General features: G+C 37.2%; 1 protein-coding gene across 1 annotated transcript in view; it reads right to left on the bottom strand.

Annotated features, from left to right (window-relative positions):
* Positions 1-8,646: 8,646 nt before the first annotated feature.
* The window catches only part of LOC111151113 (spermatogenesis associated 17), a 182,653-nt gene continuing 164,984 nt past the window's right edge, over positions 8,647-26,315 (bottom strand). Inside the window, exons 10-11 of the mRNA XM_022508896.1 lie at positions 12,809-12,891; positions 8,647-8,824 (exon numbers count right to left, since the gene is read on the bottom strand). Coding sequence (XP_022364604.1) covers positions 12,811-12,891 — 81 coding nt within the window. The 3' untranslated portion in view covers positions 8,647-8,824; positions 12,809-12,810. The remainder of the gene's footprint in view (positions 8,825-12,808; positions 12,892-26,315) is intronic.

Genomic DNA, 26,315 nt, shown 5'->3' with positions numbered 1-26,315 from the left:
GGAATTAGAATAAATTTCTTAGGGATTTTACCATGTGCTATCAAGCCTCAAATAATGAAAAACATTATCTTTCAGAGGGGGCCTTGTATAGAGATAAAACAACTCTACTTGTATAAAGATAAAAACAAACAAAGGAAGACATCGAACTATCTCGGATCAAATATTTAGTATTTCCACTGAATTTCATCCCAATAGGAAGCAGTGTCTATTTCTTGCCATAGCACTTCAAAAGCTGTTTTGTATTTGACATTAAAAAATGCATCTGAAATTGGACATCATCTTTTAAAACCTCAGCATTTAGGATTCTACTGTGGGAGTGTGGATATACCTGAACTCCCAGTCCTTGCCAGAATGCAACTTATCAAAGGCATTTGTGCCATACATTGGAAACCAACTGGTTGCCTGGGAAGGTTAGGTATAGGATTTGTTATTGTCCCGTCAGCAGCACCTTTGCCACAGAGTGAAGGAGATGGGGAGAAAATCACATAAGACAGAGATGAAAGCTGTGTAGTCAGAAGAAAAAAGCCTTCTTGATTATGCTGTGGACTTTCTGGAGTCTTTAATTCTCCCTCTAGCCCGTCTTCAAACTGGCATGTGGGACGTACCGTAGATGGATGGGGAAGCTCATCAGGAGAAGCACACACATATATCTTGTGGGTTGATTTTTTTATTTGCCAGCTCAAGAGGAGCAGGGAGATTTATTTGGAAGGATGGTAATGAAGGTGGGGAGGCACTAGTTAGACTGCAGTATCTGTTCCCAGTATGTTATTCTCACTTTTTTCTCTTCCTGATGCTGGGTGACTTTCTTTATTTCCACTTATTTTTCTTTAAAGGGGGGATATTCTGGTATAATAAGCCAGTGGCTGGGGTGGGGGTGGTGGAGTAAAGATGTGGAAACACAGAATCTCTGTGTGTCATTTTTGTGGAGATATTTCAAATGTTTTAATCATATTCTACCTTTTTATTCCACACACATTTACTTATACACAATTACATACTATCTGAAATAATTATTTTCTTTATCCCTGAATGGGATTTCATGTTCTCTTTCTTGGTATCTTTCTTTTGCTCTGCCTTACAAGAATGAAATAATTCACTATAATAAAAAAAAAATCACTTTCTTCCTTCATAACAATAGCACAAGGAAATGGGCTGACTTTGCTGGACCTTATACAGGGGAAGAAATAAGCATCACCACCCTGATCTGAGCCAAAGAATGGAACTATTCACTAAAAGGAAGGAGTAATTGATATACTCTTGATTTCCAGAATACTGTTTCCTGCCAAGGAGACAAAGACATGGCCTTTGGAGGCCTGTTAACAACTCTCACTGGCTCATCATTCTAATGCAACAACTAATCACCTGAATTGAAGAGTCATACTAGACCTGAGTCCGGTCCCAATTTTGCTCTTTACGGGATCAGTTTAGTCACTCACCCTGTCATAATTTTTCCATCTGAATATGGGTTATGATAAATTCTAACCTCATATGGCTTTGGAAATATTAATTAGAATAATTATGAACCAAACCATGCAAATAGTGTTTAATTATTGAATTCGCTGATTTTTCAAAGTAAACATTGGGTAAAAAGGCCAGATGTATAAGTGCATCCAAATGTTTTCTGAATGCCTAAAATCAATTGTAGATGGTCCAAATTTAGTAGAGCAAATTCTTGATTATATGGGTGGTTGTTATTCACTTTCTGATTTCCCTTAAGGTTTATATCTCTCTGCCAAGGTTTGTCTTTTATTTTCCCCACTTCTGCAATAGAATGTTATAAAAAATACAGGATCAGGGATTTTGGAATATAAAATATTCTTGTTACTCGTGTTTGTAAAATTCAACTTATAAAAGCTAAAATTAAAATTTAATTATCTATGGGTTTTTTCATTATGAAATTACCCTTAACATTTTGTGCATGTGCAATTTAAGAGTCTTAACAGTGGAAGCTTCATGTCAAGAAGCAGGTATGTACCAGGGGCACCCAGGGTGGCTCAGTGAGTTAAGCATCTGTCTTTGGCTCAGGTCATGATCCCAGGGTCCTGGGATCAAGCCCTGCATGGGCTCCCTGCTCAGTGGGGAGTCTGCTTCTCCCTCTCCTTCTCCTATCACTCCCCCTGCTTGTGCCCATTCTCTCTCTCTCTCTCTCTCCTTTCTCTCTCCCTCTCTAATAAATAAATAAAACCTTAAAAAAAAGAAATATGTACCAAATTTTCTTTTTTGAGCAGATTGAAATTGTGAATGCATATATCTCTGAAAAATAATGTTATATTTATTATTTATCATGGTTAAGTGTCCAGGGCAGTCCAGAAAAACCTATCCAAATCATATCCTACTTTTTCTAGAACAGGCATAAAATTTTAGAAGTAAATTACCACATACCATAGTATTTCTATGGGAAAACCTGAGTTGGGAGACTCAATATGGGGAAACAAATTCATCATCCAGCTGCTTTCCTCCCATTTTCATTCTAAACGGGGGGTGGGGGCTACAATGGCCTTTAGTGGGACTAGAGCAAGAGGAGATTTAAGAGAGGAAGGCTAGTGAGCGAGGAGGAAGACAGGGATGACAAGAAAATATAGGTGTGGAAAGCTGGGGCTGTGTGGCTTTGTTTCAAGCTGTCACCCCTTTTTCTTTCCAGTTATCCTGAGAGCACTCTGGCAATAAAAAAAATAACAATGATCATTTGTTGAGAGCCTGCTGAATTAGAGGCACAGTCCTCAGTGTTGTTCACATGCAGTCAATCCTCTTAACAACCCTGAGAGGGAAGTATTATTATTCTAACTCTTATAGATGAGAAAAATCGAGGCTTAGGGAGGTTACAAAATGCTGCTGGGACCAGGCACATAGTAAGCGACAGAACCACCTGAATGAGCCACTTCAGTTGCCAAAACTACCAAGGGCAAAACCCAGCCCTGGCTGTGCTCCACATGGTTTGCACAATATTTTTGTAATTAAAATCTTTGCCAACACTTAAAAATGGAGAATTTTATGTAAGCAGTTCCAGCTTCTCTTAAAAGCACATAGTTTGAAGTCACTAGGTCTGCCTTCTCTTAAGCAAAACCAGGTGAACCTGAGAAGTGGCTGTCACCCTCAGAGAGAATGGGTGCCCTCCAGGGTTTGGGTTTTTGCTTGCCCTACGTCCCCTCATGCCCTTACAGGACTAACTATAAATCAAGTCAAACATGCGAACAGGGAAGTGCACAGCTCATAAAAAATACAGCTCACTGAATTCTCATAAATAAAACAGTGCACCTATAACCTAAAATAAGAAGCAGAACATGACCAGCACCTATGCTCACAGAAGGCCCCTTGAGTTCCCTCTGTCACTATGGCCTCATCCCCACCAGAAATTAAGTCTATTTTTTCCACTTTAAATGAATGCGTTAATATATCTGAATGTATGTTGCGCGTCTGATGACCTTTACTCAACATTACATTTCTGAGGCTCTTCTTTGTTACTGAGAGGAGGAGGAGAAGGAGTTAATTTTTGTTGTTGTATTCTATATGCCACAAATTGATTATACCGCAATTTATTATCATTTCTACTACTGGTGGCCATTTGGGTTGTTGCCAACTTTTGGTGGTTGTTACAGATGGTGCTTCCATTAATATTCTTGTATCTTTCTTTTAATGAGCATATACACACAGCTCTTAGACATATACATAGGAGAGGATAACTGGGTCACAGGACATACACATGTTCGGTTTTTGTGTCTATAGCCAAAAAGGCTTTCCAACATACTGTAACAGTTTATATTTCTACCAATTTACTGGATGAGAGTTACGGGAATGCCATATATTGTTGCCATTCTTTTAAAATTTTACCTATTATCATGAGTATGTACAAGTATCTCAATGTATTTTTTCTAAACAGTTCATTGGGTGATAATTAACGTACCATAAAATTCAACCATTTAAAATGTACAATTTAATGGTTTAGGCATATTCATAGAGCTGCTCAACCATCACCATAATCTGACTTTAGAACATTCTATCACTCCAAAAAGAAACTTACAAACATTAGCAGTTGCTCTCTACCCCCACCACCAGACAACGACTAATCCCCTACTCTCTATCACTGTATGTTTGCCCATTCTGGACCTTTCATATAACCAGAACCACACAATAAGTGGTCTCTTGTGACTGGCTTATTTCACCTAAGCATAATGTTTCTGAGGCTTATCCATGTTGTGGCACATATCAGTACATTATTCTGTTTCATTGCCAATAATATCCCATTGTATGGATATACCGCATTTTGTTTATCCACTCATCAGCAGATGGGTGGAATTTGGGATATTTCTCCTTTAAGGATATGAAAAAGAGGGCTATAAATATTTTGTATATTTTTGTTGGTGAACATATGTGCACATTTCTTTTAGATATACATCTACGAGAGAAAGGGCTAGGTCACAGAATATGCGTATGTCAAGTTCTAATGGCTATATATGAACAGTTTAATAGTCTACAAACTTACATTCATACCAAGATACTGGATGGGAATTAGAGTTACTTGACATTTTGGTATTGCCATTTTTAAAGCTCCTTGTTTTAAAGAGTAGTTTTAAGTTCACAGCAAAACTGAGAGGAAGGTACTTAAGTTTCCCCTACACCCCTTTCCCTCACATAAGCATAGCCTCCTCCATTATCAGCATCCCCCACGAGTGTGACACATTTGTTATAATTGATGAACCTACATCAACACATTATAACCACCCAAAGTCCTTACTACTATATGTCTCAACTCTTGTATCCTCCAAGAAATTGTTCCTAACTATTCTCATCCCACTTTAATCCAATCTTCTCACATTTTAGGCATGCCACAAATTAAAATGTATCTTATACTAAATAACCATGTTTCATTTTTAGTTACTCCTCAGACTTGTCATGTCAACTGAATGTAACCTGTTGAGGGTAGCAATTTTGTCTTCCTATACCAAAAAATTTCTGTATTCACTGACTTGTAATAAAGTACCTAACTTTTTTTTTTTTACCTAACTTTCATTCAATTGGATTATTTTCATATTGAGGGGTGTGAAAACTAATTTTTGTTAGGTAATTGTAGTTCGGAATTAAATATAAATGCCTTAAACTAGATTAAGTAGCACAGACTACTTCTGAGCTGAAAAATAGGTTAACTACGGAACAATGTAAGCCTAACAAATAATCATTATTAGGTTTCATTATAGGAGCTTGGGTTTCATTTATGATTTGTAGGGTCTTACAATCTCCCTGTAAGGCTGCAAATTAATTTCTCAACTTAACATTAAACACACACTGGATGCTTTCCCTTCTATTTGCTTCAATGATTTATTCCAACCAGTATGCATAGTTTCATCATTTCTTAATATTAGGATTCCTTCATGTACAGACGCCACACTTTGTGGCAAGGACTGCTTAACACCACAGTGTGCTAATGAGATGCATTTCACAATCATAAATACGAGTCTGAGAACAATAAACTCAGTGTACTGATAAGTGACTGTATCTGCTAGTACTGGCAGCAAAGTGATGTCCTCCTCAATGAGTTGAAGTGTTTAGACATGAAAGAGTACTTAGCAACCCCCTTCTATGCCCTTGTGATGGAGCCTGCTGGGGACACTGAGCTCCAGAAGGAGTAACCCAAGCACAAGCCACAGACCATGCTGAGATTTCATTCTATTCTCACAGTTTTGAATTACAAAATGGGAGAACAGATAAGAGTTTTGGGCACTGTGTGCTTTTTGTAAGATACAACAAATAATCAGTTACATTTCAGTCCAAATTAATGCCATTTCTCTCAGTTAGAATCCTTCACTGGCAAGTGGTAAGTGAAGAAGAGTTAGGAAGAGTTACTGTAGAAGAGTTAGGAAGTTTATCATTAAAGATATAACACAAAAGATTGATGAGCTGCGGTTTTAGATAAGCTTAAAGACTAGAATTTAATCCATGGAATACAGACCAACCCAAACTATGTTCACTCATTCACTCACTCACTCACTCATCAACAAAATTTTATTCTGATGTTTTATGTCATTAAAAAAATATTATTTAACTATTCTCTGCATTCACTGTAGGGCTTGAACTCACCACCTGGAGGTTAAGGGTCACATGCTCTTATGACTGAGCAAGGCAGGTGCCACTATGTAATGGTTTTTTATAATCTGGAACTTGGATCAAGTGTGCTCTGCTAGTTTAGCAATTCTGCTTTTAGTCATCACTATGACCTTAGACAAGTTCCACATACAATTTTGTGATTTTATTAATATCCCACTTTGTTTCTAAAGGGTTTTGAGCCATTTTACCGGGGAGGGGGGTAAAATGGAAGAGAACATTAGGGCAAAGTTAAGAGAGCTGAAGGGAAAAAAAAAATGTGATTGAAGGTAAAATGAGCCCATAAATGGACACTGTGTGGATGTGAGAGGTAGGTTATAAATCTAGGGGACCAGAATAAAAAGGGGATGAAATCAGTAAGAAAGATTCAGGACTTCCCTAAAATAAGAATGCAGTCTTGGGGCACCTGAGTGGCTCAGATAGTTAAGCATCTGCCTTTGGCTCAGGTCATGATCTCCAGGTCCTGGGATCTGGCCCCACATCAGGCTCCCAGCTCAGCAGGGAGTTTGCTTCTCCCTCTCCCTCTGCTTGTGCTCTCTCTGTCTCTCTCTCTCAAATGAATAAATAAAATCTTTAAAAAAAAACAACTAAAAAAAAAAAGAATGCAAACTTGAATTTACAACCACAATAGTATATTATATAAATAAGGATAATTAAGGAAAATTACTAATTTACAGATATGAAAGATTATTTTCTAGAGGGAACACTTTACCCAAGCAGCAATCATAACCTGACTTCAGGATCAACCAACTTCCTGTATATCCAAATGTGTATCCAAAATCATATACAACGTAACTATCATAAATGAGACCAGTTAGAAATAACATTCCACAAAGTATGCATTCAAATGAGCAGTGGTGCCATTATAGGAATTATTTTAGGAAAGTATCTACTATTTTATAGCTTCTATTCCTTGAAAGATTTTTGGAACTTCCTTAACAACATTTATACAACAGATATTTTACTGTGTGCCAGGTGCTCTGCTAGATGTTGGATACAGGACATTTATCATGAGAGACAGTTATTTGACCTCAAAGAAATTAGAGAGAGGTTGGTGGAGGGGAGACATTACCTGATTAACTATAAGAAAGTTGATGAGTATTTTGATTTCAGAAGAACTGGTGATCCAACTCTGAATGTTCTCAAGGCATATTTCTTTAAACACCCACAGTGTTCTTCATGTTTTTAATGGGGGTCAATATTCATTCAGAATTTAGTTTGGTAAAAAAAAGATGGGAATCAAATTATCACTTAGTTTTGGTCAGACGTTATGTCTAACTTTCTTGAGTGGCTCATATTAGGAACAAAGAAGATTTTATGTAAGTTGATGTAGCAAAGTAGTTTTCCAGATTAAACAGATTGCTTTCCTCAATTATAATTGAGGTGGGGAGGGGCAGAGGGAGACAGAGCAGCAGGCTCCCCATTGAGCAGGGAGCCCACTGGGGCTCCATCCCAGGACTCTGAGATCATGAACTGCACCGAAGGCAGAGTCTTAACTGACTGAGCCATCCAGGTGCGCCACCAAATTTGGCTCTAAATCAATATTAACTGTTTTAAGTGTGAATGTTTCCTATACAACTTCACAAATATTAATTCCTTGAATAATTCCCTCATTACATTAAACAGTTTTAAAATTCCAGCTTAGCCTATCATACAGACAAGGGCAAGATTATGGACTGAATCATAAGACTTGCCACATAGTTTTGAAGTGGGCAATGTTCAGACTCTTTCTAATACAAACCAATTGTCTTCTGAGTTTGTGCTAAAGTCAGAATCAATAAATACTCACCCAGCACCTACAAAATACCTAATACATTGCTAATGCTATGAAAGATTCAAAGGGTTAGAAGGTGTACTCTAAAACTTCACAACTTAACCAGATACTTGTTTTTCATTCGGAAACCACTTACTAGGTGAATACAATGTAGTAGGTAAAACCCTAGTACTAGACTACTTTTTCACTCTCTTTGCAGCAGAGACCCACAAGTGTCTTCTCTATTTAAGGGAGACTATGTTTCTGCTCCCACACCCATTGGCCTATGTCTGTTGCAAGTTCAGTGTCCTGAGGGGGTTCTAATTGGTCTGATGGGTCCCCATCTTCCGTAGGCTAGAGCTCTCACACCAAACCACTTCATACCATTCATATTTCAAACCATTCATCATTCACACTTACATGTTGGCTGCACTCAACTCGCGTACCCAAACTGGTCTCATCAATTGTGATGAGGGCAATGGGGTCAGAATAGGGCCACTTCAGTGGAGCCATTTATGGCACTTTTGATCACCAGGGGCTGTAGTTGTTGACAGATGTTCTTAGAGGGAGAAGACCCACTATCCACACACTATGTGTACAGAGATCCACACTATAATTAATTTATGAGCAGTTGGATATAAAATATTAAAGCTTATTGAATCACTTTAAGAAGTATGGTTTAAATGTATTTTTTTGTAAGATATGTTTTTACTTTACTTTTAGAACTATAAAATGTTTGAATGAACCAATGATGTTTGCAATTTCTCCTTTGGACAAATGAGAGAGAAAGAGGGCAGGAGAGAGAGAGAGTCAGACAGAAAGAGAGAGAGAAACACTTCAGAGGTTAAGAGACTTGTGTCAAGGTTACTCAGCAGCCACAGAAGTAGAATCTAGGATTCTAGGCAGTGGGGGTCTTCTACTCCACACTCACTTCACACCTTAACCTCATTTTTACATTTGGTCTTCTTTTATTTTCTAAAAACAAAAGAGTACAATGAAAGAAGAAAAAGAGGGGCACCTGGGTGGCTCAGCGGGTTAAGCCTCAGTTCATGATCTCAGGGTCCTGGGGATGGAGCCCTGCATTGGGCTCTCTGCTCAGCAGGGAGCTTGCTCCCTGCTCTCTCTCTGCCTCCCTTTCTGCCTACTTGTGATTGCTCTGTCAAATAAATAAATAAATAAATTTTAAGAAAAAAAAAAGAAGAAAAAGAACCCAGTAAGATGAGTTTTCAAATTCTCTATTTGTCTTCCTCTCTGAGAGCTGGCTCAGTGAAAAGTCTGAGAGGCTGTGCTGTGATTTGACTCTTGTCTGCTGGAATTACCCTATTCTCTAACCTCATTCTACATCGTTGCAGGTACTGGTAACCAAAGCTGATGGTGTGTGCCATTAGACACATGGGACGCTCAGCCCATGTGCCTCAGTCATGGAGAAACACAGCAGAATGTCTTCCTATTGGCAAGTGGGTTGTTGTATCATCTTTATTCAAAGGACCACAGAGTCAAGAAAAAGATACTAAAGAAATCTTAGGTTTTCCTTTCTTTCTTTCTTTCTTTCTTTCTTTCTTTCTTTCTTTCTTTCTTTCTTTCTTTTTCTTCTTCTTCTTCTTCTTCTTCTTCTTTTTTGCTAATTCATTATGACTAAATTGGAAAGGGTTATAAATTCACATAGTGTCAAACTGAGTGACAATATTTAATCATTTCTCTTGTCGAATTAAAAAACACCCCCTCCCAACAGGCATATATATATATATATATATATATATATATATACACACACACACACACACACGCACGCACACACACACACACACACACACACGCATATATATATTTACATGCCTGGTTATTACTTTCTCTTAATATAGCTTCTTTTTCCTTACACAGTTGCTAAGACCTCATTTCTTCTGGAAAAAGGTAATAGAATTTCACCTGTTCCCTAATTCAGGTGCTAACCAAACTTATTTTTCATTTTAATTTTTTCTCAGCTATTTGAGTCATTTATATGCCAAATTCCTGTGAAAAGGTGGGGGGAAGTGCATTGGTTTTCATGCATAATTTAATTAAAACTTAATTCATCTGGTCTCAAAGTTGAACCACACTTTAGCAGAAAGATAGCCTGGACCAAGGCCCATCACAAAGAAGAATGTGAAAAACTTAAGGAACACATAATGCAAGAAAGCTCACATCAATGCCAGATTAACCAGTGATTTCACCTCATTTTGCTAAGTTTTCTTCACTCAAATCCTTAAAGAGACTCTTCTGCCTGGAAAGATGAATGTAGCTGAAAAGACAGCAAAGCAATTCACGCCCTCGATGCAACACAGTACAATCTGATTTCAACCAAGCTGCCGTTAAGAAACTATCAAAGGTTACAAAAATGACCCGTTAGTTACAAAGAAAAATTAAAGAAGCTAAGAGTCATATTCTAGGCAGAGAAGAGATTTTAAAATATGTGTGTATTTAAAATCTAATTCACTCTCAGCAATTTCAGTGGCTGAAATCTTAGTGTATTAATCAAAATGGGCAGTGTAGGCTCTGTTTATCCTAAACACAGGCACGCTATGGAAAGAAAAATTAATCTGGTAAAGGCATCACTATTCTAATCGGACTGATGGGAAAACGTAGTGTGGGTGTAAGAGGCAACGTTGGGTGAATCATAGTGAAGTGATGAACTACCTTGAAGCTGAAGCAATCATGTAGATAGCTCTCTGAACTACTGTGGCATCTTTATTCAACACTTTGGTGTAAGTGCCCCCGTCTTGGCCTTCTGTACAAAGAACAGAAGCACTTTGTCGAATTTGGTGAAATTAAATCTTAATAGGAGAGCCTCAGCTAAGGCTGCTACCCTTCACTTACCAAAATTAAACACTAGACATTAATTTCCTTTCCAAGAAGGGGAGATGACATTTTGATAATATTTTCAATTTACAAAATAGTTAAAAATCCAAGAGAAGCATTAGCAAACATTTTTTTTAAATTTCTATCACATATTTCTGTCACATATCTGCGCATTGTGCACTCTTTTTAATTAAAAGTAATGTGAAACATTTGTTACTCATCCCTGTCTTCTTTATAAATAATTTAGCAAGTAATTATTTTGTCTTCAGAAAAAGAAGATAATTGTCTCTAAATTATTATGATTGAATAGAATAAAGTCAAGATGTTTCTGTAATTGGTAGACAAGAGCAAGTAGTCCCTATTGGAGTATTTTGTTTTAACACTTTGTTTTTGTCTGATTAGATACAAATTTTATAAAATGAGACTACAAAGAAGTATCACCCAAAAAGGGAAGGCAATCATAATCTCACTAGCTAGAGATAACTATCATTAACATTTTGCCCTATAAGAATGTATACATATACATATAATATACAAGAAAGCACATTGAAGTGTGTTTTTATACATATATACACATTATATATGTATGTGTATACACACACACGCACACACACGCACCCCTTTTTTAAAGGAGTCATATTACACAACCTTTTGAATTCAGCCTTCTTTTCTTAGAAATACAGGCATTTTTCAAATTAATAGGTAAAGATCTTTGTTAACATTTTTAATGTCTTCATAGTTTTGTATTAATGTCTTATTTAACTTACCATATTCTGAGTATTCATATTGTTCTCAACCTTTCCCCATTATAAACAGACTGTATCTTTTCTTTTTATTATGTTCAGTTAGCCAACATATACTAATCATTAGTTTCTGATGCAGTGTTCAATGATTCATTAGTTGCATATAACACCCAGTGCTCATCACAAAACATGCCCTATTAATACCCATCACCAGGCTACCCTTTCCCCCCCTCACCCGCCTCCCCTCTGTAACCCTCAGTGTGTTTCCCGGAGTCCAGAGTCTCTCATGGTTTGTCTCCCTCTCTGATTTCTTCCAGGCTGTATTTCTGAACTAACATCTGAAGTCATACACAAATATGAAAAATTTTATTTCCACTATGACATACTGTGAATCGCAAATACTAGATAAATGTTCCCATATGCAATGGTACTTTATAAACCTTTGAAACCACAATTCTGCTTGACACTATGTTTTTCTATTAGCTCAGAATATTTCATATTTCCCTTCCTACATTCCTTTGGAGTAGTTAAGAGGTAGATACTACTATCTACATTAAACACACTAATTTTTGAGTTGAAGCCTCCAAAGCTGTAAGTGGGGGAAAGTGATACAAAACTAAATCTACAGAACAAACATAAGCTGCTTGAATCTACTCTGTGCTCCTTCCAACGCAGGAGCCAGCGCTTTCACCTCGCTTCTCGGTGCCAGACACCTGGAATTCCATCCAGCGGGATTTCGCATTCCTGTCTCTTTTCCTTCAACTACAGCGATCTTTGCTGTCTTCATCTAACACCTCCTTCACATTAGGCTGAAAGTGCCAGAGCACCTAATTAGTCTTACTTTGATTTTAATCACTTCCTATTCCATGACTCCTCAACAATTAAATGGTTTTCACTGAGAGCTCTTTCTGTGATCTTGAAGTGTATGTGGGTATCTCTGTTCTTCTCTATACTGTTAACTCTGATAATCAGAGATCCTAGACACTCTGTATTTGGAATCCCCTAAAGACAACTCATACTTCAAATAACCCACATACTGAAATAGTATTTTAAACTATTTTAGCTTTTGGACACTACCAATATCTTTTCACTGAGTTGTGTAAAACGATTTTATTGTATTAATTAACTTAAAGAAAAAGGCTACTTCAGATTTTTGTCAATTTTATTAATATATTTTGAGTTTTCTTTGGAGAAAAGCTTTGAAAAATAAAATCCGTAATTTTTGAATGTTAAAAACCACTAAATTAGAGTGAAAAATGGAGCCATATGATATATAAACATTATATCATGGTTTTTAAAATGCTTGAGAATTAAAGTCAATCTTGATTTTTAAAATGTTTTTAACATACTTTTTGAAGTCCTTCTTATCAAAAATGCATACCTTTAGATAATTTGTCCAGCTTTTGAATATAATTTTCCGTACTTTGAGAAGAGATCAAATGATGGTAATACAGTTTGGAAATCCTGGGAAGAAAAAGATCAAAGATTACCACGGAGATCTTATTGACTTTGTATTGCTATTATTATTTCACTATGATTTATATTATATTAAATTCCTAGACAGATACTTAACTGCACTTCAAGTTTCCCACCATATCTTCAAATAAGACAAAATTGGCAGTTAATTTTTATCAGCTGAAAGCCAGAAGGACCAAAGCTTCCTCAGACACATAGCTTACCATAGCTATGGGTAGCACTATTAAAAATCTCTGAGCGATGCAAAGGCTAGATGCACTTACCTGTCTTCAAGGAACTCACACATCTGTACTTTTTATCTTGACCTATAAGGCCCCCACATAGCTGTGCTTTGGGGTCCTTTCTGATGTGGCTTATCTTCCTCTACATTTCCCCTCATTCAGTCTTCTTTAGCAACACTTCTGTTTACTTGGACACATTTCCTCTCTGTCTTTATACTTACAGATGCCTCCATCCAGACAGCCTCTTCTCCACTTATTTCCATGGCTCATTCCCTCCTTTTATTGCATTTCTGTTCAAAGGGGCCCTCCCAGACTATCTGTATATACAAAACAGCACTCCTGAAACTTTCTATCACCTCAACTGGCCTCTATTTTCTTAATTACCTTTCCTCGATATTACATATTTATTTATCTTGTGTCCCACATGACAGCATAAGCTTCATAGAAGTAGATGCTTTGTTCTGTAAAAAATAAACATTTGTTGGGGCACCTGGGTAACTCAGTCGTTAAGCGTCTGCCTTCAGCTCAGATCATGATCCCAGAGACCTGGGACAGAGCCCCGCATAGGGCTCCCTGCTCAGTGGGAATCCTGCCTCTCCCTCTCCCACTCCCACTACTTGTATTCCCTCTCTCGCTGTGTCTTTGTCAAATAAACAATTAAAATCTTTAAAAAATAAATAAACATTTGTTGACCGAATGAATCAAACAGGAAAGGTGATATACCGTGCCAAGTACCACAGCACTGATTCAAAGGAATGTTACAGGTGTTTAGAAGGAAAATCACTCTTTTACTCAGTAACCAGAGAAGCAGCATCTGATTGAGGATAAAAATGCCCTTCATGCATGTGAAGAAGGCAAATAAATTAAAGAAGTAAAGTACTAAATCAACAGTGAATATTGCAAATAACAGTCAGACCAGATAAAACTGTATGTGTCTCCTCCTACGGGAGTCTTTTCTCAGTGGAGATGATTTGGGACAGTTTTTGCCTTTTTCCCCTTTAAGAAAACCCTGGAAAGAAGGACCTCCACCCTGAGCCCACCTCTTTCAGAGAGGGTCGTACATTACAAACACACAAAACATAAAGGTACCGAAGAACACGCGGATGTGTCTGCCGCCAGGGACCTGGCTCTCTACCCTGGCGCAGCTGAGCTCTGAACCCTAAGTATCTGTTTTTATGACTAATGCTATTCAGGCCCCAGGGAGCAGCTCACATCTGTTGCTCTGTGTTAGTGAAATGAAAGTGACTAAGCCCAAGTGACATGAAGGACAGTTATGCTGTAACAGACACTGCTTTCAAGGATGAAATGAATTTAAGTGACAAAGATGCTTAGATAAAAAAAACAATCAATTTGAATAAAATCCTTCCTCTTGGATAGCATAAATGCAGTAGAACTTCATATAATCGAGCATTATTTTTCTGGGGCACCAAACAGCCATACTCTTGTTTTCTTTTTATTCCAAACTGTGATTCCAGAGTTACTCAGGAACTGATACCGTATTTGCGACAGTTGCCCTTGACACAGCAGGAGTATTTTGTAACAGTAAATAATTCAAACTTCTCTTAAATTTGAATGTATTAAATTTAGGTATATGTGTGAAGCATAGCAGTGATTTTTTTAATGTAGGCGCTTGATGAACTCAGAAACCTAGGAGTGTGAATAGTTTGTTTTATAAACACATGTAAAAATTTAAATTTCAAAAAAGTAAATGAAAATGTTAAATTTATCTAAATGATCTTAGTTTAAACTTTTGATATTTATTAATTATATTTATTCCTCATTTTGACATAACAGATGATTCTGAATACTTAAAGTAACTCATTCTTTAGATATATAAGTAAGCTTAAATTTTTGTTTTTTATATTTACTTTCATTTACAATTGCTAAAAATGTATTCAAACTGTACATGCTTTAAATAGATTTAAATTTTCTTTTAAAATCTGGTTTATATCATTATTGATAATATAATAATATAATTAAAATCTTGATTCTAAAAATAATAAAAACTTAAAAAAATATAAATTAATGATTCTGCTGAAATACAAGAAAAGAAATTATATAGAATACATAATTATGCATAACTTGTGTGTCTTTATTTTATTACTCACCCAACCAACAGATAACCCAGTCATGGGAATAATTAGTAAATTCTGTTATCTTTGATATTTTGCCAACTTTCATTCTTAATTTTATAAGTAGTTCTTGATGTTGTTATAAAAGTGTTTTTTTTTTAATTTTTAATTTTTTTAAAGATTTTGTTTATTTATTTGACAGAGATTGAGATCACAACTAGGCAGAGAGGCAGGCAGAGAGAGAGAGAGAGGAAGAAGCAGGCTCCCTGCTGAGCAGAGAGCCCGATGTGGGGCTCAATCCCAGGACCCTGGGATCATGACTGGAGCCAAAGGCAGAGGCTTTAACCCACTGAGCCACCCAGGCACCCCATAAAAATATTTTTATTATGGTAGAATGACAGAACATACTTATTTAACAGTTAACTTGATTTGTAACTTTTCAATCATATACTATGTGGCTTCCATTGCTCTGACCTTGGGCTCTGCAAATGGCGGGGTTGGGCCTGCTCTTCGTGTGCTTGGAGGCCTATTCAACGGACCCTCAGCTGCTGCTTCTCCAGAAACAGAGTGCTCTTCCTCCAAAGGCCTCACTTTCCAAATCACCCTTGCATCTGTCTTATAAACCACTTTCATATTCTGAACACCCTTCTAGAAGCAGCTTACCAAACTGATAAAAATGGAAATAGTGTAGTCCAAGGTTTATTTACCTCTTACATTTCAGTTAGTTGTCCACATTGACCAAAGTATTGTGGTGCTGATTAGGCTTACTTTATAGTAATTCTTTCCCTTATTATGTAAGTAATTTTTTGTTTCCTTCACTAATACCATTAAGAATTTTTTTTTTTTTTTTTTTATTGAGGAAGTTTTCATTTGGTTATTCTCTTTATTCTCTGATACCCTAGACCTCACCTAATCATTGACTTTTGACAATGGTGGTATTATATAGTGGAAAGGGCTCTGGCCTGGCTTTGGAGCTATTGATTCATTTGTCAAACATGTGCTGGGCCCCATGCTAAGCTCTAGCCTACCCAGAACCAAGTGGGAATCCCTGGACTACCACTTACTAGTGTTTTCAGCTTGGTTGAGGTATTGAATCTACCTGAACTTGTTTACTCATGTGGACTCTAGTTTCTGGTCCAATATGTAAAGAGTTTGGAAGTTATTACTCCCATCATCACAACAGGAAAAGCTGAACAGATTTCAAACCAACTCTTCTTAGATCCTTCAGAAAACTGAGGTCACAGGGCAAACTTCTGCCTTGAAAAGAGGAGAGACAGGCAGGTACCAAGGATCACAAACTACTGGGAGCAGAAGCTCAGAAAGAGAAGTGCACCAAAGAAAGTATCACAGGAATACCTTCAACCATAACTGACAAATTGCTGGTGGCTCAGGGTGGGCCATTTGAGAGTTAAGAACTCTGAGGCACCCCATCATAGTGGGGTTCCCATGCTGTCCTGAGTTTTACTACTAGGAGGTCTACCGGGTTCACACTGTGAACCTCACTCTTGCTTCCAGCAGAGGGAGGGAAAAAGTAGCCATTTGAGCCCTCTGTTCTCCTTAATAAAGCCTGTCTTGAGTGCAACTATTTTACCAGCCTGAGGGGTCATCAAAGCCTGACTGATACAAAGGAAGAGAAATAAGACTCACTAAGACTGAGACTTAATCATAGGACTATGGAATTTCCCCTTCCCACAACCTACCAACTCATCATTAGGCTCCTGTGTAATAACACAGGGATCAGAGCCAAAATAACTACAAGTCTGAGACCCCATTTAAAAGTCTCTGTTTACACTCAACAAAACAAAACAAAAAACCAAAAAGCAGGGAGAGAAGGAAAAGGACACTGAAGAAAATTTTAGCTTTGACACCACAGCTATAGTCAACAGTGAACAGCCTAATTCCTTGGCAGAAAACATAAACATTCACACTGAAGGCCTATGTTCCTTAGTTCTTTCCACTTGATATATCATGTCTAGAGTCCAACAAAAAATTAAAACTCATGCTAAAAGGCAAACAACAACAAACCCCAAAAAACTGAAATCTGAAGGGACAAACCAAACATCAGAAACAGACTCAGATATGCAGAAATTTTGGAACTGTCAGACGGGGATTTCACTATGGCTGATATGCTAAAGGTGCTAATGTAAAAAGGTGGACAATACACAGGAACACAAGAGTAAAGCAAGCAGAGAGACAGAAACTAAAAAAGAACCCAAGGAAACACTAAAAATAAAAAATGCTATAATAGAAATAAAGAATGGCTTTGATGGATTCAGTAGGAGCTGGACATGGCTGAGGAAAGAATCAGAGAAATTTCTAAAACTGAAATGCAAAAGGAAAAGATAATGAAAAAGATGAACTAGCAGATGCAAGATATGGAACAGATATGCAAGAACTGTTAGATAATCACATTAGGTATAACTTATGCATACTGGGAATATCAGAAGGAGAAGACATAAAGAAAAGGAACAGAAGAAATATTTGAAGTAATAATGGTTAAAATTTTTCCTAAATTAATGACAGACATGAAACCAGATTCAGAAAGCTCAGAGAACATCAAAAATTTACACCCATGCATTCAAATTCTCGAAAAAAGCCAAAGCAGGGTGGGGTGAGAAACTATCTTCCAGATAGAGGAACAAGGATAAGAATTACATTGGACTTCTCTGCAGAAACCATGCAAGCAAGAGTGGAGTAAGAAAGTGTTAAAAGAAAATAATCACCAACCTACAATTCTGTATCCGAAAAATTATCCTTCAAAAGTAAAGGAGAAACAAAGACTTGCAGACAAACAAATATTTCAATAACAAATGACGAAATTTGTCACGGGTCACCCTCCTGTGCAAGAAATACAATTTCTTTTCTAAAGAAAGAAAACTTTGAAGTTATCAGAGAGAAGGAAAATGAAATAGGTTAGAAGTGAGAAGCATTACATTACTGGGTATTTACCCCAAAGATACAGATGTAGTGAAAAGAAGGACCATCTGTACCCCAAAGTTCATAGCAGCAATGGCCACAGTTGCCAAACTGTGGAAAGGGCCAGATGCCCTTCAATAGACAAATGGATAAAGAAGATGTGGTCCACATATACAATGGAATATTACACAGCCATCAGAAAGGATAAATACCCAACTTTTGTACCAACATGGATGGGACTGGAGGAGATTATGCTGAGTGAAACAAGTCAAGCAGAGAGAGTCAATTATCATGTGGTTTCACTTACTTGTGGAGGAATAACATGGAGGATATTGGGAGAAGGAAAGGAAAAGTGAATTGGGGCAAAATGGAGGGGGAGATGAAGCATGAGAGACTGTGGACTCTGAGAAACAAACTGAGGATTTTAGAGGAGAGAGGGGTGGGGAGTTGGGTGAGCCTGGTGGTGGGTATTAAGGAGGACATGTATTGCATGGAACACTGGGTGTGGTGCATAAACAATGAATCCTAGAACACTGAAAAAATGAAAAGAAGTGAGGAACATTATAGAAGAAATAAATGAAGGTAAAATAAAGCCTTTTATTTTCATTTTTTTCTTAATTACCTTTCAGATAGCCATTTTGTTCAAAAAAATAATAATATACATACATAATACATAATATGTACAATATAGAAAGTAGAACATAATCAGGGACTATAGCTTATGGATGAGTTAAATGAATGACTACAATACTATAAGGAATGGGGTGGGGTTTGGAATAATCTGTTATAAGGTAGATGAACTACCTATGAAGCAGTACAGAGTTATTTGAAAGTGGACTTTGATGAGTGTTATTTGTGTACTCCAAAGTCTAGAGCAAACACATAGAAAATTTTTTTTGAATAAGTGTAATTGATATGCCAAGGGAGTAGAGAAAATGGAATCATGTAAAATGCTGAATAAAACTAGAGAAGCCTGGAAGAGTGGAAAGCAAAAACAAAACAGAAACAAAAGACCAAACAAGGTAACTGATGGAAAACAGCTAATAGAGTAGACATTAATCCGACTATATTAACAATCACTTTAAATGGGAATAGTCTAAATACATGAGTAAAGAGGCAAAAACTGTGGACAAAAAACAAGATCCAATTATATGCTGGTTCCATGAAACCTGCTTTAAATGAAAAAGACACAAACAGATTAAAAGTAAAGGGATGGAGAAGATATACCATGCTAACATTAGCCAAAAGAACGCTGGAGTAACTATATTAATTCCAGACAAAATAGACTTCAGAATAAGGAAATATCAGGGATAAAGACGGGTGTTTCAAAATAAAGGGCTCAATTCTCAAAGAAGACATAACATTCCTTAATGTGTATGTGTGTGACTACAGAGCATCAAAATACATGAAGCAAAACCAACAGAACTGCAACAGAAATAGTCACTGTAGTAGTTAGAGATCTCAAGACCCCTTTCTAAGTAACTGACCGATCCAGTGGGTAGGAAATCAGTAGGTACACAATCGAAAAGAACAGCTATCAATCAACTCTAACTGACATTTATAGACAACAATAGCTGACATGTTCTTCTCCAGGTCACATGGAACATTCATCATGATAGACCACATGTGGGGCCATAAAATACACCTCAACAAATTCAAAAGAATATACATCATACAAAGTAGACTCTTAGATCACAATGGAATGAAACTAGAAATCAGTAACAGAAAGATAGCTGAAAAATCCCCAAATATTTGGAGGTTGAACAAAATACCTCTAGATACATTTGGGTCAAAGAAGAAGCAACAAGAGAAAAAAAAAATATTTCAAACTACATGAAAATTAAAGTACAACTTACCAAAATTTGTGGGATGCAACAAAAGGAGTACCTAGGGGGGAATTTATAGCACTGACTAAATACAGCAGAAACCACTAATTTAAATTCTCACTTTAGGAACTAGAGAAAGAATAAGTTAAATCCAAAGTAAGCAGAAGAAAATAAAATCAGAGCAGAAATCAGTGAAACTGAATATATGAATTCAATAAAGAAAATCAACAAAACCAAAAGCCAGTTCTTTGAAAAGATCAGTAAGATTGATAAACACCTTGCCAGGCTAAGAAAAAAGAGCGAAGACACAGATTACTAATATCAGAGATGAGAAATGGACCATCAGGACTGATTCCATGGATATAAAAAGGATGATAAAGGAATATTATGAACAACTCTATGATCACAAACTTGATAACTTAGGTGAAATAGACCAATTCCTTAAAAGATACAGTCTAGTAAAATTCACACAAGGAGAAACAGATAACCTGCACAGGCCTATATCTATTTTAAAAAATTGAACCAATAATTGATAATCTTCCCAAACAGGCCTAGAAGATTTCACTGATATTTTCTAACAAATAAGGAAGAAATGATACCAATTCTGTTTAAATTATTCCAGAAAATAAGAGCACAGGAAGCACCTCCTGACTCCTTCTGCTTCATCATCTATAAAATGGAGATACCTGTATTGCAGGGTTGTTGTAAGGATTAACCAGGATAAAATATCTGGCACTTAGCACTAATTTTTTCCTCCCCTTTTCCTTCAATGGCTAAAGTCTATTCATAATCTACCTATTATGTTCTTTATTTCTTTATTTCAAATTAAATAAATTCCATTGGCTCCCATGAGAAACTAATTATGGAGCAGTAATGAAGTGAAGCAGGACTCAGAAGATTTTGATCATAATCCCCATCAGTAAAAATATCTTGAACAAGAACTCTGAATACATGTCTGATTATTTGTTTTAAATTTTACAGGTATAATACTGTGATAGCAAAATGTCATGTTAAACAGGCATACAAATGAGGTAAAACTTAATATAGTAGAAATTCTAACATGTTCTGCCTTCAGTCCTGTGGCTCTTCTTGTGTATGTAATTGTGGACCCCTCGAATACGATGAGTGAAGCATGACTTAAACCTGTGCTATGGTCTCACCTGGGCCTTCCACTAACATCTGAACATCTACACTGTGTAAGTACCATGCTAGTCAGCTTCCGACTGATTGTAACTGAAACTTAGTCGTGTCTTCCCAGGAGACCTCACAGGCTAGTGGGAGAGTCAGACAATAGGCATTTACAGTTGTGTAGATAAACAGGCATTGACTTTTCAAGTACCTACACTCTCTATTCCCTAACAGAAAAATTTTCACAAATTCTTTATCACTTTTGTTTTTTTAATTTAAAACCCCAAATTCTTACTTGGCCCTAGCTAACCAGTAACCGTGACCTCTGGTATAGCAAAAGATGAATATGCCATTAAGAAAGCTTTGGTTTGGGAGAAAATCTGGTGCTGTTCTCACTTGTTTAAAATTTGCCTCTGATACATAAAACAGGCCACCCTGTCATGGGAAGCTTTTGAGCTCGAGAAAACCACCTGCACAATACTCATGCAGTGTCACTTTTTAAAGGGGGGGGTGCTTTTCTGAAAAATAACCTCATCAAGAAAAACACTGGGGACGGTAATTCTAAATCCTGCCACAGCCTTTGCTTGCCAAAGTAGACAGCTTTTGCTATCAGGACGCCCGGCCAAACACAAATAATCCACTGCTAAAATGAGCTCCTTGGGACAATTTAGGAGTCTTTGGAAGTGAATGGCTCTTTGAGCTGGAATGCAGCCCAGGTCCGTTTTCAAACCCAAGTCAAAATGACAAAGAGCAAATTTCCTGGGCCACTCACCCCCTAAGTGTAAGATCACTTTCGGTTGGCAGCTGGGCTGTTTATCTAGTTATTTAAGGTTTTTCACCAGATACTCGCAACTGAGTACTTAACCCGCTTCAGTGTTGGTAAGCAAGACAGTCCTGATAACATTACAGCACACAAAATCTCCGAGATTGGAAGGACAAGACAGAAATCAAAGGTTATGCACATACTGTTCAGCTTAAAATATATTTTTTTAAATATTCAAAAAAATAGCTCTAAAGCGTTTTAAAGATTTTTCTTAGAACTTAAAAAAAGGCGGGGGGGGGGGGTGCAAAGAACTTTTAGCTGAATACTAAATACATTTTAACTGAAAATACTTCCTGAATGAGACCGCAATTAAGTCTAGTTTGCACATGGGATTTTCCATAGTCTTCAAATGAGAGTTTGTAGGCAGGCTTAAAAGATAGCCTGGCATTATTCCTGTACAATCAAACTTTGCTCTCATTACATGCAGAAGATGCTATGATGGCAAGAGCATTCCTAGTTTTGACAAAAGAGTATGGTTAAAAGTTGTAGGAGTGGGGCGCCTGGGTGGTTCAGTGGGTTAAAGCCTCTGCCTTCGGCTCAGGTCATGATCCCAGGGTCTTGGAATTGAGCCCCACATCGGGCTCTCTGCTCAGCAGGGAGCCTGCCTCCTCCTCTCTCTCTGCCTGCCTCTCTGCCTACTTGTGATCTCTGTCTGTCAAATAAATAAATAAAATCTTAAAAAAAAAAAAGTTGTAGGAGTTAGTGGCTTCTCCCTGTTCACTCTGCGGTTTCAGGAAAACATCCTGAAGTGTTCTCTATTATTTGTGTTCTTCTCAATCCCATAGTGTTAGGATTTATCATGTTATTCTTTCAATTAATCCATTTGTGTATGTTCTCAAAGAAACCATTTCTAGCTCATCCCAAGTTCATGATGCATTGTCAATCTGAACGTGGAAAAAAAACCAAGTTCATGTGTATATTACATTATGCTTAGCGTACCATGGACGGTATTTGCAACTGTGGTTTGAAAACTTACTTATGATTTCTACTCTGAGGTAGTATTGCTTTGGAACCAAGCTGTCTGAGTTTGAAATCCAGCTTCATTCTTAAGAGTTCTGTGATCCTGGACACCTAATTTAACCCCTGCAATTCTTATTTCCTCATTTGAAAGAGATGAGATGAAATAACATCAAAATAGTAACACTTTACTCATAGCGTTGTTAAAATGATTGAGTCCATACGTATAAAGCATTTAAAACACTGCCTGGCATATAGCAAGGACTTGATAAGTGTTAGCTATTTTCAAAACTAAGAAATTCTCAGATACCCTAAAGAGTGGGGTGGGTGGAGGGAATAGTTGTGAATGAATAACCTTTAACAGCTGTTTATTCAAAGGTTATTTATATCTGACTTTGGTATACACATTCCTACTTTTCATTTCAATTGGGTACATCCAAAATCTAATATTATATATTTGAGTTTCTGCTGAATCTTTTTCCATCTTTATATACCTTTCTTCTTGGCAGATATATCTTTCTTCTTAGCTATAGTTTTAATAGTTTTATCTGTTTTCTTTTATTTAGTTCATGCTCCTCCTCCATCGTTATAGCCTTGGTTATAAACGCACAGGTGGGAAATGGCAGGCCAGATATGTAAAGTAAAACGTAAGTAACGGAGTTTCTTGTATGACCAGTTCATTACATTATGGTGTCTGTGTATTACGGCCATAATAAGAGAGATATAGGATGTATATATCAGAAGGAATAGATCAAGATATAGAAATATATTTGTACATATAAAATGTGGCCTTATCCACTTAATTTCAACTAAAAACAGTAAAAATGTCATCTAAATAAAAGTCACCGAAATGGAACATCCAAATTGATACAATGTTGGTAGTTAGAATGATCTGTGTAGCTTTTTAGTTGGTTTGGTAACAAAGCTAATGATACCAGGGTAAGAGGTTCCAGGAACATTATTTTCATATAGAAAGACAGCCCATTTTAAATAGAGGGAATGCTGTATGAAGCTGGCACTAAAGGAAAGTTCGGGCTTGCATTTGGTTAGTGTACTGGAAAATGGGCTGCAAAAGTATTCAGAGAGAGTATTGGAATGGCTTACAGAAAATCACTTACAGAGGTGCCTAGTGGCACATTTGGTTGAATGTCAGAGTCTTGGTTTCAGCTCAGGTCGTGATTTCAGGGTTGTGAGATTGAGCCCCGCGTCAGCTCTGTGCGCTGCATGGAGTGCGCTTGCGATTCTCTCACCCTCTCCTTCTGCGAACCGCCCTCTGTGCCTCACCCCCATGCCCTTGTGCTCTTTCTTAAATAAATAAATAAATCTTAAAAGAAAAAAGAAAAGAAAAGAAAGAAAACCACTTAGAATGGGGAGTAAGAACTGAAACCAGGATTGTGACATTCTTAAATACTGCGTGTTTCTTAGTAGGAAAAAACTGAATGCCTCTAGGTAATTTAGTACTTTAAGACAATTCTCAAGAGGGGAAATAACTGCTAAAAGACGGGCCACACGATTTTCACAGTTGTATTCCCCAGGTTTAACACAGTGTATGGTAGGGGCTTGGTAAATATTATTTGGCTGAAGGAATGATCGAATGATAAAGACACGGCCTTGGGGAAACCACAAATCTGCTCCAAGTGTGAGCCTTCTGGAATAGCACCTCTTCATCCTCTCATTCAACCCTGTCACTCTAGAAGCCAACAGGAGATGGAAACTATGTGCCCAGTTCTCCATCATCAAGAGGGTCCTTCTAAAGTCCCCTCCACTCTCTGGAATATTCCATTTTCCAGCCAGGAGATGCTATACCCAAGTCCATCAGTACCTTCAGTAATCTGCGTCTAAACATGTTTGGGAAAGAGACAGAGACATTAGGAAGACAGGGAGAAGGAGAGAGAGTATGTGAGAGAGAGAGAGAAAAGAAGAAGCAAAGGAGAAAATAGAGAAAAAGTGAGTAACATACTCATCTGTGAGCTCTATGGTAAATGGACATGAGGGTGTATTTGTCTTGTATACTACATCACCAGCACCAATAGTGTCTGACCCATCAGGACTCAATAAATCATGACTGAATGGAAATACAAGACTTCTCATTGTGACTCAGCACCATTAGAGTGCCTGACCCATCAGGATTCAGAAATCACGACTGAATGGAAATACAGGTCTTTTCACTGCGACTCTGTTTTGCAAAGATGATAATGCCCAGATTTCCCAGGAAACACCCTAGAACAATGTATACCATGATGACTTCTTTATAAGAACACTAACCATTGATCCTTACTATTCGAATTCCTTATTCACAAATTTACTAAAATTCATCTGTAACCCCCAAATCAATACCCATAGTGCTTTCACAGTCACTCACAGATACAAGCAGAGTGGAAAAAAGTTGAGTCTCCTGAGGCACACATCCCAGCTGACCTGCTTTTTCATTCCAGCTCTTACTCTGTAAATGTGTCCCCTTGCGTTCTAATTTTAGTACTACCTTTTTCATCTTTTGTGCCTGTTTTTGGTAATTCCACTGTTTAAAATGGAGCCCCAAGCACAGGGCTGCCTTGCTGTCTAGAGCTCCTGGGTGTCAGGAAAGCTACTATGGTCCTTGAGAAGAAAAGATGTTTGTTAGCTAACCTGCACTCAGGCAGGAGTTACAGTGCTGTTAGCTGGGAGTTAGATGTTAATGGGTCAACAATATATATTTACTTAGTTTCAACAGAAACACACATAAAACAATGTTATGTATTGGCTGATTGACAGAAATGTTGACCACAGGCTCTCAGGAACCTAACCCTGTATTAGGTTCAGGATTCACTGACTCAGTGTTCATGCTGACCTTACAGATCGTGACCACCTCAAAGACAAGAAGAATCTACCGAGCGCCTCCTGCATAGTCAAGCTCTATCACGGCGCACTCACTGTTGTGTGGACTTATATATTCTCCAGAACACTAAAGATACCGTGCCTCCCTGGGCACAAACTATGCTGAATGAAAAATGAATGAATGAGAACACGATAAAAATATGAACTAAGGGATATACAGAACTGTTTAGTATTCCTTACAGAGTGGGTTGCAAATAACTTTTTGTGAACATTAACTGTATAATTATATTATTATATAATTATATTACTATATATAATTATATACTATAATACAATTGTAACCTGACATTTTAGTTTTATGAAGATGTTTCCATTTCAGTATAATTTCTGAGTATAAATGTAGCTTTCAATGAACAGAATTCTCAAAACCCTCTACCAAACCTAGATTTTCATATCATCATCAAGAGTTATCTTATTTATTTAATTTCTTTCTGCTCCTTTTAAAGAATTGGTTTCATTCATTTATTCACTTACTTTTTTCTTTCTTTCAAAAAAAAAAGTTAAATGACAACTTAGGCCAAGCACTACTCTAGATTGTAGAGCAATGAAATTAGTCGGGCAAAAATTCCTGTCTTCATGAAACTTAAATTTCTAG

This window comes from Enhydra lutris, unplaced genomic scaffold (genome assembly GCF_002288905.1).
Source record: "Enhydra lutris kenyoni isolate GAN:26980312 unplaced genomic scaffold, ASM228890v2 scaffoldscaffold25, whole genome shotgun sequence".
In the NCBI taxonomy this organism is placed as follows: Eukaryota; Metazoa; Chordata; class Mammalia; order Carnivora; family Mustelidae; genus Enhydra; species Enhydra lutris.
The sequence above is the reverse complement of the archived record's forward strand: the minus strand, read 5'-3'. Positions and strand labels throughout refer to the sequence as shown.